The sequence below is a fragment of the Gymnodraco acuticeps genome, unplaced genomic scaffold (genome assembly GCF_902827175.1).
Source record: "Gymnodraco acuticeps unplaced genomic scaffold, fGymAcu1.1, whole genome shotgun sequence".
NCBI classification, from domain to species: domain Eukaryota; kingdom Metazoa; phylum Chordata; class Actinopteri; order Perciformes; family Bathydraconidae; genus Gymnodraco; species Gymnodraco acuticeps.
In genome coordinates, this window is record NW_022990699.1 from 4,184,734 (window position 1) to 4,204,004 (window position 19,271).

At 41.3% G+C, this 19,271-nt stretch overlaps 3 protein-coding genes across 4 annotated transcripts; all 3 read right to left on the minus strand.

Annotated features, from left to right (window-relative positions):
- Positions 1-27: 27 nt before the first annotated feature.
- mrpl18 (mitochondrial ribosomal protein L18) lies at positions 28-1,744 on the minus strand. The gene is made up of 4 exons (XM_034230781.1): positions 1,505-1,744; positions 1,217-1,385; positions 373-607; positions 28-263 (listed from the first exon to the last, which is right to left on the minus strand). Exons 1-4 carry the CDS (start codon positions 1,575-1,577, stop codon positions 186-188), a joined length of 555 nt encoding a protein of 184 aa, XP_034086672.1. The 5' UTR covers positions 1,578-1,744; the 3' UTR covers positions 28-185.
- An 803-nt stretch (positions 1,745-2,547) lies between these two features.
- tcirg1b (T cell immune regulator 1, ATPase H+ transporting V0 subunit a3b) lies at positions 2,548-12,163 on the minus strand. Of its 2 annotated transcripts, none has more exons than XM_034230777.1 (21): positions 12,026-12,163; positions 10,788-10,910; positions 9,742-9,820; positions 9,505-9,653; positions 8,740-8,835; positions 8,552-8,613; positions 8,352-8,478; positions 8,170-8,252; positions 7,979-8,072; positions 7,646-7,858; positions 7,403-7,553; positions 7,141-7,280; positions 6,548-6,705; positions 6,368-6,458; positions 6,154-6,272; positions 5,781-5,994; positions 4,893-5,003; positions 4,712-4,810; positions 4,497-4,617; positions 4,155-4,326; positions 2,548-3,379 (listed from the first exon to the last, which is right to left on the minus strand). In XM_034230777.1, exons 2-21 carry the CDS (start codon positions 10,902-10,904, stop codon positions 3,286-3,288), a joined length of 2,490 nt encoding a protein of 829 aa, XP_034086668.1. In that variant the 5' UTR covers positions 10,905-10,910; positions 12,026-12,163; the 3' UTR covers positions 2,548-3,285. The 2 variants fall into 2 exon arrangements, with proteins under 2 accessions (XP_034086668.1, XP_034086667.1); XM_034230776.1 differs by having other exon boundaries at positions 4,712-4,813.
- Positions 12,164-13,709: 1,546 nt separating this feature from the next.
- On the minus strand, positions 13,710-19,215 carry prpf19 (pre-mRNA processing factor 19). Its single transcript, XM_034231019.1, has 16 exons — positions 18,977-19,215; positions 18,650-18,799; positions 17,990-18,066; positions 17,585-17,726; positions 17,349-17,422; positions 17,170-17,235; positions 17,023-17,064; positions 16,824-16,898; positions 16,615-16,690; positions 16,396-16,505; positions 16,093-16,248; positions 15,935-16,004; positions 15,660-15,833; positions 15,335-15,417; positions 14,709-14,814; positions 13,710-14,599 (listed from the first exon to the last, which is right to left on the minus strand). Exons 1-16 carry the CDS (start codon positions 18,993-18,995, stop codon positions 14,502-14,504), a joined length of 1,518 nt encoding a protein of 505 aa, XP_034086910.1. The 5' UTR covers positions 18,996-19,215; the 3' UTR covers positions 13,710-14,501.
- Positions 19,216-19,271: the final 56 nt, after the last annotated feature.

Below are 19,271 nucleotides of genomic sequence, written 5' to 3' on the forward strand. Positions count from 1 at the left end.
GTCTTGAATAAATTAACACTAGAGGACTCAGTTTAGAAACGTTTTATTCACAAGAGACAGAGCACAGGACAGCAGACGTACTTCACTCATTGTCATCTTAATAACCGTACAGTCCTCATTCAAGAGAGAGCAAAGAGAAAGGGATACAGGACATTTTAACAAAACATGATGAATGATTATTGAACTCAGTTGTCGATGTATTTCCTCCTGGGTTCACTGAGGGTGATTCCTCCCTCTTTCAATGCTGTCCTGAAAGACTGAACCTGTGAAAAACAAACGTCAGGGAGAGATGACCAAGCTGGTGACGACTAAAGGGGTAAAAACAGACATCCAGATACATTTTCAAACAGCAGCTTATCTGCTTGTACTCACAGCGTCAGAGCGGTAGGTCCAGGGAATGGCCCTGTACACCATCCTGGTGATGCCGGCCTGATGGCAGCGGTGTGCCAGCACCTCGCCCACAGCCTGGCACGCCGCCACGCAGCTGGTGGAGTGCAGATCCCTCTTCAGCGCCCACTCTTTGGTGGAACTGGTGAGCACCGGGACAGGAGAGCTGCTGGAGAACACGCTGGCCGTCACATGGCTTTTGGTTCGAATAAACTCCAACCTGAATACACGAAAGAGACAAACATGATAAAACAGAAGAGACAGGAGGAATATGGAGAATTCAGATCTGCAGGATTCAATCTTGAAAATCTGTATTTGCGTTTTTGTTTGGACAAATATAAAACTTGACATGTATTTGCAGATGATGTGTATATAATATGTAAAGTCCCAATAAAATATAATATTGATCATAAATACTGGTAGTATATATGTATTCACAGTCAATATATTTAATTTAAGGGCCTTAATGTACACTTCAAAGCCACTATTACATTAGATTTCTACTAAGAATGATTTCAGTAGTAAAAAAATATAAATGCAACACCGTGTAATAGAAACAATATATACTGTTATATTACAAACTGTGTACTAAAGGCCAAGTAACCCCACTTAGTAGTGCAAATTCATAAAAGAAAACAGCCATGTCTTACCATCTGTAAAATATTGTAAGATGCTTTATGACGTTTTTTTCTTCTCAACATGCCATGCTCAAACCTTGATAAGACACTGATACACATCATACACCTGATTGTACGTCCCATGTGATGCACCTCGCTCCATCCATTAAAAGCTATTGTGACATTTTCTCCATAATTGTATAGAGGCAGACCTGTGGTAAAACTCCCGGTGAGGCCACACCGTACTCCAGCCCCGGTCCTTCACAGCCAGGGCCATCTGCTCCAGGTTGCGGGGGTTCCTGTTCACAAAGGTCGGGCTCACGGACTCATTTTCCTCGGCGCAGGGCTCCGGCTGAGAGGCGGCCTGACTCAGACACCGAGCTGCAACACCGACAATAAACATAAAACACCAAGGCGACAGATAAACACAACACCAGCATGTGACGTTAGTAGCTTTCCTGTTCGTACAATTATATATTACATATCATACAACAACTCACCTGTCTGGTTTGCAGCCAATATTGGACGACATCCTTGAAGTTTACCTAACAACACCCGCACGCTCAGAGCCATCTTAACTGTGTTCAATGAGCCGAGCTTCAGTAAAACACCATCGGCTTAAAAATATAAATACTTGCCTCTAGATATTGAATAACAACAAAAATCACCCTGACATGTGGAGCGCCATCTTTGACATTCAGACAACATCCGGTTCAGTATGTGCTACTTTAGAAGCAACACTGAAGGAAACACACCCGAGTGCTTCAAAGGTTCCGCCTACATGTCTTCTTGTCAGACTTCTTTCAGAATAAAAGAGACGCACTTCCGGTTAATTAGATCTACAGTAATATCCTGTAGGCTACTGGAAATGTGTAATGTATATTTGAAATATAAAATTACGTACTTTATTATTCCTGAAGGGAAAATGTAAGGCAATTATTGTGCCAGAGATTAAAGTGAAGGAAAAGTCATTCCTGCAACAGTGTCTGATAGAATATCATTTTGAGTAAGATGCATTTATTAAAAGTAAGTCAACTTAAATAGAAAATTAATATTGTGCATAACTCATTATGTTTACATTTTACTCCACATGTATCTGACAGAAAAAATAAATTCAAGTATGTTATTGTACAAAAGACGTGATCATACAAAAACAAGTATGCCGCATTAGAGATGAACCTGCCCACAGGATAAAGGATAGTTAGGATGGGCTCCATAAGTCAGCAACATTACACTGCCAGTTACATTACATGTTAATTAATCAATAAAATAGTGTATTGTCATACATATTCAAATGTTTTTATTCCATGCAGTATCATTTGCAGATAATACTTTTATATGTGTATTTAAGTAATATTTGTAATGGCTTTACGATTAAGAGTTGTTTTTTTAATGGTGGTAATACTTTTCATACTTACACAAAGGTGAAGGATTCGTATAAATCTCCAAGACTAGTACACACAAATGAATGTAAAACATGTGACACATTAAAAAGCATGACCAGGCAATAAAGGTAACCTGTTCAATTAATGAAACAAAAAGATTACACAAGAAAATCATATTTAATTTCAGTTTGAATTTTACAGTGCAAATCGGCATAAAAAGGAGAGCTGTCCTGGCAGAGTTTTGTTCAAAATAGTGTCATGATGATGGAAGTTATGATCTGTCCAAAAGACTTCATGGATAAACAAATACTCTTAGTAAGGCACCTGAAAAACGTTTTAGTACCAACAAATGTGTGAAGTACTCGGAAGACAAGGCAATGAGGGACACAGATCTTTGGCTCATGTAATCATTCAGATGATTCCCTGCCATCATTAGAACACTCACACAGGGCTGGCTTTTCTAAGCACAATAAACCAACGTGAAAATCATGCATTCCAGAACAGATTCATGAATTGGTTTATTTTCCCTTTTTATAAATTGATGCATACAATACATATTCATACATTGAAAAGTAAACGATTAGTATTTTTTAAGCTACTGAAAGAGTAATTAAAAAGTAGTACATAATAATACTAATAGTGGAAATAAAATTAGCAAGAGGATACAAAAGTATCTTTTTTCATTTCATATAATGCAATTGTAATTCACTCTAGGGAATAAGAGAGATCATAACAGTCTTTTGATCATTGTTCACTTCAATTTAACCATTTCAGAGCCAACAGGCCATAGACAGGGGACACATTGATTCTGATGTGTGTAGTTGTATTCCAAGTGCTATATAATAAACATAATTTAAATGTAACCGTGATGTAGTCCTAAGAAAGGATTTGGCTGGTCATATAGCAGCTGATCCACTGATGAGAGATGAGAAGGAGAAGGGACTCAGCTTGTAGCCCGTCCCGCTGTAGAACTTGTTCTGAAACTCCACCCTGTCACAGAGAGAGAAGCAAAGTCAATGTGCATATAAACAAAGCACTAAAATAATCAATATTCCTGCCTACTACCACCTAAAGCTTAACACCATTTCTGAGTTATAAATTATTGTCTTGGTGCTGCTCTGACCTTCTGGCAGGAAATGCAATCCCTTTGAACAACACTTTAAGTGCATGAGTTGATTAAGAAATAATAAAAACATGTGGATATTCATGATCCCTAAATGGATGTTTTGCTGACCTGTGAATTTCTTTAGATTCTTTCCACCATCATTTACACACAAAGAACAAATCAAGATGTGCACATTCATCCTGGAGAATGAACATTTTTCTTTTGTTGTACTTTTTTTACAAACCTAAATCAACCTTCCCTCATCTGTTTATGTGTAGGAGCATTAGAAGCTATACAAACAGGTTTTGTAATGTGAGAGAATTGTTTTCTGATATAAGATACACTTTTTAGTTAAATGTCCTCCATTAATGAGCTACTGGTTGGATCATTTCCTTTTGTTGTGTTTAAGTGAGGGAAGGTTTATTTTAGGGAAGTTTTTAATGGAAACTTGGAACAATTGTCCATCTACGTAAAAGTACTGCACAATGCTTTACTTTGGTGACTTTAATGGTCTATAAATTACATAACTGACTAACTCCCTGAACATGAACTGAAGCAAACATTAATTCCAGATGTTACTCAGTGCAGATATTCAGCCTAGTTATTAATATTTGTCAAAACACATTTTCCCCTTTGTCTTCTTTTCCCTTCCATCTTTACCAGTGCAGACGGAGCGCGTGCAGGAAGGCTGAGAGTCCCTCCATAACCAGCAGGATGCAGACCGTCAACATAGCGAAGAAGGCAAAAACCACAACGAGGACTGCAGACCCCACATAGCCGTCCCACCTCAGGGCGTTGCGCATCACCATGACCCACAACACCTCCGACAGCTCTGTGGAGAGACAAATAACTCTCCGTCAGACAGCCGTCATGTGTGTATGAATAACCAACTGGAAAAAAAGGGTTGTGCGAGTGTGTTTAGAGGAAGTCTGACTGCGTATGCATCATGTGAGCATGAACGTGTACGTTGTGTTTGTGTGAGTCAGTACGGGTGCTACTAACGTGCGTGAGCCAAGCTGAGGGCCCAGAGTCGGAGGTAAGAGGCGGTGTTGGAGATGCAGCCCAGGCAGTACTCTATGGTGTGGATGGCCTGATGCATGAACACGTCTGCAGTGTCAAACTCCTGCAGACAGCACAGAGTCAACACCAACACAATCACAGCAGCACATCTCTGGCTGGATGTTCAGGGTATCAGGTTATGCAGCGTTCTCTCTTACCTCCTCCTCCTCAGTAGCAGCTCCTCCTCCCTCCACCTCCCCCTGACGAGCGTTAATGGAGCCTTCGTCGGCCATCAGCGGACGTCTGTCTCCCCCCTGCTGCTGCAGAGAAATAGAAATCCATCAGAAAAACATCCGAACCCAAGAGTAATGGTTAAGATTCAGTGCAACTCTGACTCACTAGATGGCGTCGTCTTCTCTTGAATGTGATGTATTCGTACGTGGGCTTCCCGAACAGGAGGACCGGCACAGAACACAGAGCCAGCACCACCAGGATCTGCTGCACCAGAATCTGTTCATGAAGAGTCACAGGACCGGCTGTTACGCTCACACATGCTCACCGCAGCAGGTTATTTAAAAAAAAAAAAGGAAAGCACAAGTGTTTCTGAAAATGGTGTACTTTCAGTTCTTCAAAACATTTCCTAACAAATGCCATAGTTTATTTTCTCACTTTCCAGGTGATTTCAGTTCATATTAGTACACTATGAAAATTAGTTTGCAGACAGTACACATGATCAATATTACAACTCCATTACCAGGAGCATTTCATTGTACTGTTTGTCAAATCCACAGGGTTATTAGAAAACAGCAATTGTATTATTGTTGATTGTGAATGCGGTTAAAGCATTGGTTGTTTTAAGAAGTATTCTATTGGTACAGTATGTTCATGTGCTTGTGGCAAACTTCGATACATCTGAGGTTTTGGAGAATTATCTGCCAAACAGCCCTGTATTCACTTGGTGAAAAAGAAAACCCAGTAAGTGCAAAATCACACACACACACACACACAGGGAAAATAAAGTGAATTCCTCCCAGTACCCAGGATCTTATAAATAACCTTGCCATAAGATAATGTAGACTCAATGTGTGCGGAGTTGGGTTTCAGGTCTCAAGCTGGTTCTTCAAGATGACTTCATTCAACAAAATTAAAACAATGGTTTCAAGGAATGAGGAAAAGTGCACTGATCAATATAAAAGCTATAGCATGCTTAAAATGCTTGGTGGAAGATTGATATAAAATATGTTAAAACAGATATGTTCCTTCTAGGGAGATGAACCAAGCACACACCTGTCCTCCGTAGAGTTTGGAGTTCTCGGGGTTGTCTGTGAAGAGGAACATGTCTATGAAGTGGATCAGTATACTGGGAGTGATTTTGGACTGGTCGGAACTGTAAGCAATCCACTTGAAGACCACCATGAAGATCAAGTAGCCAAAAAGGGAGAGCATGAAGAACAGCTCTGGGATCAGCACAAAGAAGATGCTGCTCCTCTTGCCAAAGTGCCTGCAGATAACATAAACCAGGGAATTCAGAAAAAATGTGAAGGCAAGTCAGAACAAATACTAATACAATCCAAGTATGGAGGTGTAAACACACCACACACACACACCACACACACACACACCACACACACTCACACCAAGAAAGGGAAACATTGCTTACCAGTAGTTAAAAAACGACAAGCAGACTCCAAAGGTCATGTGTATGACACCGATAATGACAGACATCTTCATCTTGTACGAGTTAAGGAAAGTTAGTTTGTTGTTGGACATCCCCCAGACCTGACAACGACCCAAAACAAGAGACAATGAGGACAAACCACCTGACGGCATGAAAGAAAAGTTATAGAAGAAGAATTGATGTGTGACGGCCATACCGGGTCAATGCCAAATGGGTAGGGGGTGTTAAAAACCCCATAGACCACAGGATCCATCGTCAGGTACTGGTTCCCTGCCAGGACTGATGCACTGAGATAAAGAAAACACAACTAAGTTAGATGGACAGGAAACAGTGTGTGGAGATGGGAGCAAACAAAACAGGTGTGAAATGTCCTCACTTCCAGATGTTCTTCTCGAACATCGGGCCCACGTGCCAGCCTGAGTTGAAGGGGCTGAGGCCCCTGCTGAAGCACTCGTTGTAAATGGCCCCTGTGTAGATGGAGAAGAGTCCCATCAGCAGAATCAGGTACCTTCCTCCAAACATCATCCTCCAGATCTGAAACACACAAGAGAAGAAATCATGTTGTAGCTCTTTTGTTTCACAGTTGTCTCATCATTTTTGCAGACTTATCAGATATGTTCTTCACTTGAAAACATACAGACAGTAAAGACATTTATCCTTTATGACCTAAATATTGAGTTTATTTTGAATTTATTTAATTTTTAAACAAATCAGATAGCTTCTTTGTATTAATTATTAACTTGAGAAAAGTTAAAACCCGGTCAATACCATCTGTATTAGTTAAAGACATGAGGTCCTCCCAATATCTCAAACGGACACTAAAATCAAACAGCATTAAACTTAACAGAGAGGACATTAGAACCAAGATCTCGATTAAAAAGAGCTTCTTTTAAAACGTTTTTTTTTTTTTTAGACGGATCAAAGTTATTTCATAAGTTAATGCAATATGCTTCATTGTCCTCATGTTACCTCATTGTCGTTATTTCTGAGTTTGGGGTCCTTCTCCTCGAGGACCATCCAGAGGGCACCCAGAGTCATCAGTAGACCATGACCCACATCCCCAAACATCACAGCGAACAGGAAGGGGAAGGTGATGATGGTGTACACCGCTGCAAAGGCATCAAGACACGAGACTCAACTAAAAGTACGTGTGAGGTTGAGACTTTTCTGGATTCTGTCCTTTTTCTTTTGAAGGCTTTGAGTTTTTTGTTGGTGTGCCATGCAGACGTACCTGGGTTGACTTCGCGGTAGCTGGCCACTCCGTAAGCATCGACAATGTTCTGGAAGCCAGCTGTGAAGGAGTTGATGGGAAACAGGGTGGGCGGGGGGGTGGAGGAAGGCAGCCGGTTGTAGAACGAGTCGACACTGCTGCCACTCTTCCTCTGAGGACAGAGAAGAGAGTTGAAAAAAGATTGTGACGCGGTTTGCTTATTTATTTCAAGTCTCCTAATATACAACTCCGTCTTGGTCTCACCCCTCCCTCTCTCAGGGCGCTCTGCAGCTCAGGCAGCTTGGTGATGGGACACCAGGCCTCAGCGATCAGGCATTTGTCCGTGACGGAGGGGCTGCAGAGGTTCAGCACCGTCTGGACCGCCTTACACTTCTGCACACAGACCTTCCACCGGGGCAGCACCGCCACCGCCCGCATCAGCAGCTGCTGCAGGAAGGACTCGGTCTGCAGCAGCACCTGAAGAAGAGAGAGGGCTCTGAACACAACTCACACCACTCCTCCATTGTGCTTTGTCGTATTTTCAAACTGAGTGTAATCGGTGTTCAACAATTAGTGCTTTTATAGACATGCACTTACAGATTTGATATCTTCAATTCTGCCCTGGAGTCCCTGAAGAATGTCCTCTCTCTCAGCTGTGTTCTCAGGGTATGCAAACGTCTGTGTGCGGAAGCTGTGAGGGGGGGGGAATCCACATGTTTTTAACACGTTTATCAGGCAGCGTAGAAATCTACAATGCAATCAAATAACTGATGCATAAGTTTACCCACCAATCACATATCTTCTTCACTTTTTGTCCAATCTGATCGCCCCAATAAGAGATGAGGAACACAGTCCATTGCACCATTTCCCCCTGCAAAGAATCAGCAAACATAAGAAAACTAGGTCTATTCCTGCAGCAGAAATCATTTCATGTTCATCCCCAATCCTCTCTCTTTCTCCCAGTTCCCACCGTGTCGGGGTGCTCGAGCCGATCTTCCATTTCTCTGAAATCCACGATGATATATCCGCGACACGCCCGCCATAACAACCGTTCAAACGAGGGGACCTTCCAAGGATGGACCACTCCTGCCACAAAACTGAGAGAGAGGAGACGATGGTAAACATTTTGAATGCAGATAAAACATAGAACATGTAAAAGAAGGGATCTACCTGAGGTGGACATCTTGGCGGTTATCGAACAGGCCTTGGGTTTCCAGTACAGGGGGTGGCGCCTGTGAGATGAAGCCAGAGAAGACTGTTTTTGTAGATTCAGTTTGCAGACAGCGCTCACACCAGCATAATATTTAAAAAAGGTAAAGTTTAATGCAGGAATTATTGCAGAAATGTAGTTTTCCCACCAGTGAGGCTGTGAGAGAGTGTGTCCTGGTCAGGACTCCTTGGTACTGAGAGAGCTGGGTCATCTGAGCACGGAGGCGGTCTCTGTTCCCGGACACCTAGAGAGACACAAAATATATGTCAAGCCAATAAGCTCCACCTCTTTTGATAGTGTACTAATGGGCGCTCTACTTTAAATTTGTCGTCGCAGCCTTTGTTTGATTATAACCTACAACAGATGGTGGATGGTACGCCTCCACTTTGGAGAGACAGTACCAGCGCACACACTAAGCAGTCTGAAATACTGCATGTCCTCTTCAAGGCCACTAGACTTCTTGGAAGAAATAGTAACTTGCAGAAGACGGGCGATGCTGGTCTACTGCTGCTTTGATTGGTTATGACGTTTCTGTCATTGTGTGACTTTGGCCTTTTAAAAGCTTAGTCTGTATTTCCCAAAGTCACACAATGACACACACAAAAAACACAGCTGTGGAAATGCAGCTCAAGAGTTTGCGAGGTGAATCTGAGAGGGCTGTCTGAGGGTGAGGTGAGGTGATGAGAATATCCTGACCTTATCCTGATATTTCGTTTTCAAGTGGCCCTTTGTTAAAGGTGGCGAAAATAAGTGTTGCTGCTGTCCTTGTCCACAGCAGTACCTTGCTTTGCTCCGCTGCCTGTTCGCCTGGCTGTTTTACCAAACTAGGGGCGTACAAACTACCATGGACTGTTAGTAGTACTCTGACAAGTACTTCAAAAACCCCACTTCAAAATATCTCTTAATTGCTCACCTCTTTGAGCTCTCGGGCCAGCCTCTCGCACTCCTCCTCTATGGTGATGAGTTCGCGGGGCTGAGGGGACAAAGGTGTGGGGCACGGAGGAGGGAGGGGACCCTGCATGGGTGGGGATAGGGAGCGCCGGATCTCCTGATCCAGGAAGTCTGAAGGGCAGATAGAAAGGTCAGAGAGGAACATTTAAAAAATAAAACGGATTAAGATATAGGTCGGAAAAAACGTGTCAATACTTACTCAAAGTTTTCTCAAGTTCCTCACATCGTCTGACCTCGCCGACAAACTTCCTCTGGAAGGCGTTCACGTTTGGATTTAACTACAGCATCGGAGCAGAGAGGAGAGGAAACGGTTTACTCGTGGTTGTCTGATGACAATTATTTGCCGTCTCGCAGTGACTCAAAGCCGCCATCAGTACACTATCCCGTCCAAAATTAGATTTAGAAATGCTTAAGATTCCTAGGCGACTTGATATGATAATCATATTCAGTTATAAATAGATCAATTACTGTGCTCTGGGTTGTTGTGAGAATGAGAACCATGATCCCGAGGACACGAGCCAAAACACATGAAAACAGGCTTGAAATGAATCTCTTATTTGCACATCCTGAATTTTAGGCAAAATAGGAAGCAAAAGGTTTAACATGGGTTGGAACCATGACGTTGTTTTGTACTCAAGTTCCTAAATCAAAAAGAAAAAGTGGTCACTTGTCAAGTTGTATATAACATAGGAGTAGAACATAGGCTTTAACATGTGGTTATTTCATATGCAGTACTATTTATTGAACAACGAGAAACTACGCCTGGTATATACCATTATCACCATATGCAATATCCTATGCAGTGCTTCTCAAAGTGTGGTCCGTGAGCGCCCCCTAGTGGTCCGTGAGTATATTGGTAACATTTCACATTTTAAATAAATAAATACATTTAAGTTTTCCGCACTCTCGCGGAAATATCTCCGCAATGGAACGAGGTTAAGTTTCACTTTCTATTGCATGATAAAGCCCAGGGCAACACCTTCGTCACACATGTCGCCACTTGTTTGTACCATTTTCAGGCGATTTATAATCTGTTCTAGAAAAACTATGTGTTTTGGGATATTTGTGGAGTTAGGTGGTCCGCGAGTGTTTTTTTATTGGTTAAGTGGTCCTTGGTATGAAAAAGTTTGAGAAACACTGCTATAGTGGGATAAGAGATTGATCATATCACACAGTTTAACCTCCATTTGTATTGAACTAGGAGCTGTTGACCACAAGACAATTCACTTTGAGCTAGTTACTCACATCTCTGAATTCAACCAGGCCCAGTTCTCCCAGCTCACTGACACAGTTGTAGGCCGAGCCAGACTGAAGGAAGAGCTGCACCAGGCACACTTCCTCACTGCGGAACATGGAGCCCATAACTGCCTGCATGAAAACAAGACCAAATTAATATTCCCACACAAGTTGACATTATGGACAGAATGAGGAGGAGAGAGGCAGTTAACGGGTAATAAAGTGTACATGATCATTCATTTTCTGTATGGACAATAAACGCCTCTGTGCCAATGCGTTAGCTTAAGAGTGAATTGGAAACTGAAGAAAAGGGAAGCATAGATTTATCATGACCGTGATGAACAGGTGGGGTTTCCATTCTTGCACAAGTGTTTCTGCCAATTTTAAAAACAAGAAATGCTTCTTATAAAAACATAAAGTCAGTTGCTGCTCTAGGAAAGTTTAAACGTTCAGATTTGGTTTGAACTTTTTTAGAGAAGAGTTCATTTAACGTTAGGATCATTTTGGAGGATGTAGTCGCTGCACAGTGTTATATTTAGACCAGCCATAATTGACACGTAATTCGGGTGGCAAAACACCACAACAGAAGCAAAAATAAAGCATAAAAAATGGCAAAGGAGTTGAACCAGCACTTGTTTCAACAAAATATGAACAATATAACTTCCATGAAAGTGGTATTAACGAGGTATTTCATTAGAGGGCAGTTGTGTGAGACTTCACTAGTTTTAGCAAGTGTTACCTATAAATTATACCTATAAGTAAAATGTAATTGTACATGTAAAAAGTAAGATGAATGGTGGTTGCCTAAGTAAACAATAAAAGGGAACATGACTAAACTGACTAAAACTAAGAACACATGACAGACAAACATATTTCTGAAGTAAAGTTTGCGTTTCCTTAAAGGAAAAACAACCCCAGTTGTTTCACTTCTACAGAGATAGTACAGTTTTTTGTCATAATCATCAGAAATGTGGCAATAAGTTTCGTTTACTGGCATGCCATGCCAATTAAACGAGTTTGACAGAAAGGAAATAAAACAAAATATGTAACATTGAAAACGTAAAATACTATCTTGAATGAGGGAAGGGAAGTTATCTTGAATATGGGAGATTGTGTGGGTGACGAAAACAAAGTATCACAAGGTTCTGATGTATTGTCATGACAATAGCAGTCCATACAGAGCGGACGGAGGGAGAAAAGAGCAGAACGTGAGCACAGAAAGACTCTATATATGTTATAAAGCTCACCTGCTGCCGTCTGAAGCCTCTGGACTCCCACCGGCTGTGTTTCAGGCTGACCGGTCGTACACCGCTGATCTCTTAGCACCCGGACAGACCTGCGTGTTTATCACAAGTTCTCCGTTTGTTCTACACTTCCTGTTTCTGGGAGTCACGTTACTGCAGACTCACGTGACAGCTAGCGTTCGTCACTCATTTGGCCACGAGGGGTCTGATAGGTTTAAATGGTGGTACATTACATTATGTCTGTCGGTTGTTTTGGACAGAGGTGGGAGAAGTTCTCAGATGTACCTATAAGTAAAAGTAGAAATACCAAAGTGTAGTAAGACTCAAGTTACAAGTAAAAAAGCTGCATTCAAAATGTTGCTCAAGTAAAGTAAAAAGTATAGGCATCTGAATATACTAAAAGTACTCATTATGCAAATTGGCCCATTTCAGAATAATAATAATGTTATAATTATTATTATTCATCATTAATTCACATCGGCAAAGTAACTAAAGGTATTCAATAGAAGTAGTGTAGTAAAAGTAAACGATTTTCCTCTGAATTGTAGTGGAATAGAAGTACAAAATAGCAAAACATTTGCTACTCTACTCAACTAAAGTACAAGTCCCTAAATTGTACTTAAGTACAGTACTTGAGATCTACTTAGTTAATTTACACCACTGGTTTTTGATAAATATCTTACTTTAGCTAAATTATGTTATTCTATCATGCTAATTTATCTCATGTGTGTAGTAGTGTTTGGTTTGCTAAACAGCAGTTGCTAAGCGACACCATAATTACTTGAGTGGCATGACTTTCATGAAAGTATGGAGCTGAATTATTTCACTCATTTAATTACCAACATAAATCACAACACAAAAAAATGTAAGCATGGTTAACCAGGTCCAAAACGTTTTCACATGTAGACTTAATGAGGACAAGAAAGATGAATTAGAAATGAAATTAGTTTTCATAATGCATGCAGTGCCAATGTTTTGGAAACCCCCAGGCAATTTAAAGGTTTGTTTGAATATTGCCTTTATTATTAATCCCTAAAACATTTCAATAACAATTCTACAAGTTAACTGCTAATTGGAAATGAATTAACTTTGATTTAATGACCTTTGATTTGTAGTGTTCATTAACAATAATTATTTGATGTTATATTGTTCATTTTTAAATTGAAATACATACACCAACAGCACAATAATGGTCAAGAAAGATCACAGGAAATTCCTTAATATGATATGTATTTTTAATCCAGTTTATATTAAACTGCTATGGCTTTTCTATCTTTGTATCACGCCTTCAAGATAGTGGTGTTTTGATTGTCCTGGCTATGATTACATGGCCTTGGGAGCATTAATAGTCTTGCCAAATTGTCTTTCACCAAAGAAATAAAATGTTTTTCTCATTCTCCATAACTGAAAATAATATTGAAATGCAAATATATTATAATTGTAACATTTAACCACCGGACACTACATCAGTGAAGTCAGTTCCCAGTGCAGATGCAAGGGCTTCCTTAATCTTCCAAACCAAAACAAACATTACCGGCTTAATAGGCCAAAATTGGCAGATCATAATGCAGCCATTGTTCCTACACATCAACAGAAGATGCGCATCTCATGGTGTGAAACTGCACAGAAAACATTTTTGCAGTGAAGCTCTAACATCCAAGTCAAAGAACAATAAGCAAAACACACCTTGGAGTTTAAAATGGGAGCTTTAAGTACACACACCATTAATCATATGAATGTATCATGAAAAAAAGAAACATTTTATCATAAGGCAGTTATTGGCAAAAATGCTCCTTTAACTTGATCTGACAAACAGATGAATGGCAATACAAAAGATATTTTACTTTATTGTAAAAGGGCAGAGTTGCAATAGGTAAAATAGCAAGTAATGAGAAATATACAATTGGAAAAAGACAAAAGTTTAAAAGAAACAAGAAAATAAACTGAAGGGAGGTTAAACAAGACGCACATCCCTTACACCTGTTTGTGTTGCTTAGTTGGTCATCACTACAGACTTATTCTCATTTACCCTAACGATACTGTAATTGAGAGATCTACATGAAGCAAAGCAGATTGATGTCACACCAAGTATAGTCCCTAACGGTGGACTACAACACCTTTGAGTTGTATTACAAGCCACTTTTGACCCCCACAAACAAAAATAAAATAAAAATACTACAGTAAAATCATATTTGCTAGCAAATCAGACAGGAACATTTCACGGGCTTCTGCATTTCACATCATCAATGTTTCAGACGTACAAATCAACATGTTTTCCTAACCATTCTGCTGTGGTTTCATATGGCGGACAATTTTACAGGGTCTCACTCCTGGACATGAGGACTAACACACAAATGAAGCAAAGTTAGCACTGATTTATTTTCTGTCTTCTTTTTCTAAGAATTACAGGTTTGTGTCCAGGATAGTGTCAGCTCAGACAGGAAGACCAGTTTACTGCTTCGTCCTGAATCTATCCTTTTCACAAACTGTAAAATTTGAGACTTCTGTCCATTCCCGCAGAGGTCAGGAACTGAGCGTTCTCTCCAAAGGCAACTCCAGTCACCAATCCTGTATGGTCTACAATAAGAAAGGCAAAAGCAAAGTCAAATATCTGCTACTTCCTCAGAGCCGACACCATATGACATGCAACAACATTTAAAAAGAGCATTTCCCCACCCCCCCTTACCTGTGAAGTTGAGGACCTCAGACCACTGTTTGCAGATGTAGACACGGATGTCAGATCCTCCAACAGCCAGGTAGGTACCACTCTGGTCAAACACAAGGGACTTCACCTGGAACACAAAGCAAACGGAAGGATGAGAATCAGAAACACAGAGGATGAATGCTCTCCAGATCAGAAGAGACACAGCCAAGACAACATTGGGCCTAGTGTAATAATGTTCTCATACGTGCAATTTACCTTCTGTTAGTGTCATTTACAAGACTCATTCTGTATGTCATCTAAGTGATGAAATCCTTGACATTTTTTTTATTTGCAGAGTAAGGTGAAAAGCTCAATACCACTTTCATGTCTTTAAGTTAAAAACAAGACGAGAGCCAGAGGGTTAGCTTAGCAAAAAGACTGGAAGCAAAAAGACTGGAAGCAAAAAGACTGGAAGCAAAAGGAAACAGCCTGGTTCTTTGCTAAATTAAAACAATCCTCCTACCAGCACTTTTACATCGTATTAATGAAAACATTTAGGAGTAAAGTAGTGGCATCCATATGAGGCATGTACAGACAGTATCTTTTTAAATTCAACTCAACAAAACCATTTCCCTCTCAAACTATAGGAAATATATAAAATGCCTTACCTCATAGTTGTTGTCCAGATTGATTGTCTTGAAGTTCTTCAGTTTCCTCAGATCCCACAGCTTCACAGAGCTATCCTGGGCACCTGCAGCACCAAACAGCAATGAATGTTTTTATTAAAAAAAAACTATTAATAAATACAGTTCCACATCCAGTGCAAAAACAAAGTACGGAGAGTACGTTAGTGGGATTTTAAGATGTCACAGGTCAGTTTCCCAGTTTATGTGTGCAATTTAACAAAAAATGCTTCTCTGTCTTTAAAAACAAAATGCATGAACTTTAAACGTGGCAGTAAAACAGTGTAGCGATGCTGTTGGTAGTGCTGACCTGTAGCCAGATAGTATCCGTTCTCAGAGAAGGCGATGGAGGTGACGGGGCCAGAGTGGCCGGGGAAGTTGGCCACATTGGTGCGCTCCTTCAGATCCCAGATCTTGATTTGGGAATCAGCCGTCCCAGTGCCAAAGATGAGACCATCGGGGTGGAACTGAGCACAGGTCAGGGCTGTGGGGGGGGGGGGGGGGGGGGGCAGACAGAAACATTATCACCTGAAAAAAAGCTGTGCTCATATTCAGACCGTCACAAGTAAACATCGAGGCACGTACCACAGCCAGCACTTTCGTCCGTAACTTTAGTGAGGACTCGTCCAGTCTGGACATCAGAAAAGGCCCAGTACTGCCGAACAATGAGGGGAAACGTCAGTGCGTTTGAATGAAGAGAAACTTCAGAGTAAATATAGCGCGAGCTCTGTCAAAACACACACCTGATCCTCGGAGGAGCTGAGCAGGTAGTCCCCAGTAGCGTGAAGGGAGAGTCCAGTGACACCCCCCTCGTGGGCACGCACCACCTGGACACAGTTTCCCCCGGCAACGGACCACACACGGATGGTGTTGTCTGGTGACGCAGAGAAGACCACGGACTAGAGGGGGAGAGACAGTGAGGCAAACGGGGGATGGAGAGAAAGAGCAAACGGCGAGTAAGAAAAACAGATCATTCTTTTGTCTGAAACACTTTTCTACTTCTGAATGGTGCAGCGTCCGGATGTGTTTGTTGAGGGGGGCATTACCGCGGATGGATGGTAAATGACCGAGGTGACCTTCTTGGTGTGACCCTTCAGTGTTGCCACAATCTGTTCCTCGCTCTTATCAAACACCACCACGTTCTTATCAGCTCCGCCTGAGGAACAAAAAGAGGGTCGATATCAAACAAAAGTCCTCAAAAAAAGAAGAAGAGAAAGGTTTTGGAATTGAAATAAGCAACGTAGCGATAGAATAAAGGAATGTACCGGTGAGAACTTTATTGGTGTCGGAAGGACACAGATCCAGAGCCAGAATACCAGGGACACTGGCACTATGAAGACCCTGCAGGCATCATTAAGACAGGATGTTGACACCATGTACATCGAGTCAATAAAATAAAAACACCCTTGCATCTCTCTGATTAAAAAGGGAAATAAAAGTATTGATACTCAGACAGACAGAAATCTTTACTTACAGCATGAGAGGCCACTTGGCGGTATTTGCTGAGATCCTCAGATCTAACCAGCTCCTCTGGGACAGTTTTTCCTCTCTGGAGAAATGCAGTAAAGCGTTTAAAAAGGGAGAAAACATTACATAGAACCACAACAGTATGACCTGTGGTAGAATATCTGACTTATTAAAAGTAATAGCTGAATAGTAGACCAGAACAATACCTTCTTTCTTTCTGTGGTGAGGATAGTAGCTTTGTCTTGGAGCTGCAAACAGAAACAAGGCCATTTAAAAAACACACCTTAGACCTGCTCAAATAAACTGAAAGCTTATAGCCAAATAGTGATTTCATTTTTTTTTAATAAACGTACCTTTTGGATGATCTCTGGGGTCATTCCCACCTGTTCACTAATCTCCATGGGCTCTCCACCAGCACCCTGAGGTACAGAAGGCAGAACATAATAATGTTAGGAGAACGTCTGGCAAAAGATTATGATGAGCATTTATATTCAGTATCTCATCGACTGGAATCAAAAGCTCAATCACTTACGGCTGCGTTTTGCTGAGAGGCAGGGACGGCCTGAGGAGCAACCAATCCAGCCTGGGGCTTGAGTGTGGCAAGAGCTGTACAAATGAAATAGAACCCATTAGAATAACATTGATTCAACTAAAAGCTCATGTTGGCGAGGAGATGATTTAGTAAGGATTGTATCAATGCTGCTCTGCATGCTTTACAAGTGGAATCCTGTCCTACGATAGAGGACACACAAACGGCTGGAGACCCACCTTCTCTCGCAGCAGTGACCTCTTTGGTGAGTCGAGCGATAACTCTGCAGGCGGCATCGTGTTGGTAGAGGGCGTGAGACAGCTCTTGGCGAGTCGTCTGCAGCTGTTGCCGCAGGGTGAAGCTGTGAAGCATAACAGCATCCTAAAACAGAAACAAAAAAAACAGGTTGAAGGAACTCTTTCCAATGTTTTAAAACTATTTTAAAAAGAGGAAAAAAGGAGAAGCCTACTAACAATGGCCATTAATCAGATTGGTACACTAAGGTTTAATACTGTCAACAATATTGGTTAAAAAGGCATAGAAAGAAAAGGTCACTTGTTCATTAAAAACAGTCATTCTGGGTAACATTTACAGTATAAACGTGTTGCGGTGGATATATCCTCTTCAAAATGTACAGTACTTACCCACTCATCTTGAAGGGACTTGAGGATGGCAGGGATGCTTGTTGCTGATGGAGCCTTTGGTCTAATGGGATGGGACACTGAAAAAGAAAAGAGTTGCTCTTGTTTAGTCTAATCTTTTCATCAAGGTGGTGTTGTAGTTTACGAGGTTTCAATAACACTCACTGCAGAGTAGGGCACGTCATACAGTTCTCTTCTATAGGGGTGGTATTTATTCATATTATAGCAAGTGAGCATCTTCATATTTGCCCAAAAAAAACATGTTTTGTTCAGCTTCTTTGTGGTTATTTAACATAGTGCATGTGGTCCTTGTGCATCAATTGTACAATTCTAATCCTACTGTGATGTGCATATCAAATAAATTAAACGTAACTTAAATCGAAATACTAGTTTATCTTTAAATGGAATAAAAGTAGCAGCTCTAATCACAATATTGGTTGCAAGACTACCAGCATCATCTCAGGTGCTGCTTTATCAGTTAAACCTCGCTTTAACTAAACAAAAACCCACCTTCATGGAGGTTTATTATTTAATCTGCTTTAGGGGGGTGATTTTTCATTCATTCATTCATGTAGGGGGTGGTAGTTGAAGAACACTTTGTTATACTTGATCATTAAACTGCATTAGCTTCAGCTCGGTGCTCGTAATGCAGATAAGTTGTACCTTTGATGTCTACGAGCTGCTCCTCAGACAGAGGCTGCCCGTTCATCGGGTCGGTCCCATTCTCTGCGATGTACTTCTCGATCAGCCGGCGCTCAAACACCTGGCTGGACACCGGGGAGACGCATGGGTGCTCCGGAACCTCATTGGAGACTAGATAAAAAGCAAACACAGCTTTAAAACACGCAATAGCAGCAACCAAAGACCCACAAAAGAGACGGATGGGGCATCACAAGTAGAAGGCGGCACTGCGTGGCCGCTAGCTACATTAGCTAGTAGCATTAGCGCCTACACTGACTCCGCCATATCCATGAAATCTCATTCACTTACTTGCACAAACCAAAGACATCTTCCCGACCCAGTCCTTATAGTCTCTTCCAGAAATTGAATTATACTAGTCTTACGCTTTAACAGTAACAATCGCTAATGTGCACTTTACTTATGTTTTACTCAAATTGGAAGTAGCACGCTGTCCTTTCATTGCCGCTACAAACTGAGCTTTCTCTTCTTCTACGCTTTCTTTTCAGGTCTCCGCCAAGCCACAATTGTCCTCTACTGCCCTCTATCGCCGGAAAACACCCCTGCTCCCACCAGGGAAATAAAGGAAGTGGAGTAATGAAGAATG

Excerpts from the sequence above, each read along its gene's own strand:
- tcirg1b (XM_034230776.1), bottom strand. The coding sequence starts at position 10,904 with ATGGGCTCCATGTTCCGCAGTGAGGAAGTGTGCCTGGTGCAGCTCTTC. Across the intron at positions 8,614-8,739 it reads ACTCTCTCACAGCCTCACTG|GCGCCACCCCCTGTACTGGA; the intron begins GTGGGAAAACTA and ends TTCATCTCACAG. Across the intron at positions 4,327-4,496 it reads CCTCAGCTTGGCTCACGCAC|AGCTGTCGGAGGTGTTGTGG; the intron begins GTTAGTAGCACC and ends GTCTCTCCACAG.
- prpf19 (XM_034231019.1), bottom strand. Across the intron at positions 15,834-15,934 it reads GGACGAAAGTGCTGGCTGTG|CCCTGACCTGTGCTCAGTTC; the intron begins GTACGTGCCTCG and ends CCCCCCCCACAG. Across the intron at positions 15,418-15,659 it reads CGGATACTATCTGGCTACAG|GTGCCCAGGATAGCTCTGTG; the intron begins GTCAGCACTACC and ends TTGGTGCTGCAG.
- mrpl18 (XM_034230781.1), bottom strand. The coding sequence starts at position 1,577 with ATGGCTCTGAGCGTGCGGGTGTTGTTAGGTAAACTTCAAGGATGTCGT. Across the intron at positions 1,386-1,504 it reads ATTGGCTGCAAACCAGACAG|CTCGGTGTCTGAGTCAGGCC; the intron begins GTGAGTTGTTGT and ends TCGGTGTTGCAG. Across the intron at positions 264-372 it reads GGACCTACCGCTCTGACGCT|GTTCAGTCTTTCAGGACAGC; the intron begins GTGAGTACAAGC and ends TGTTTTTCACAG.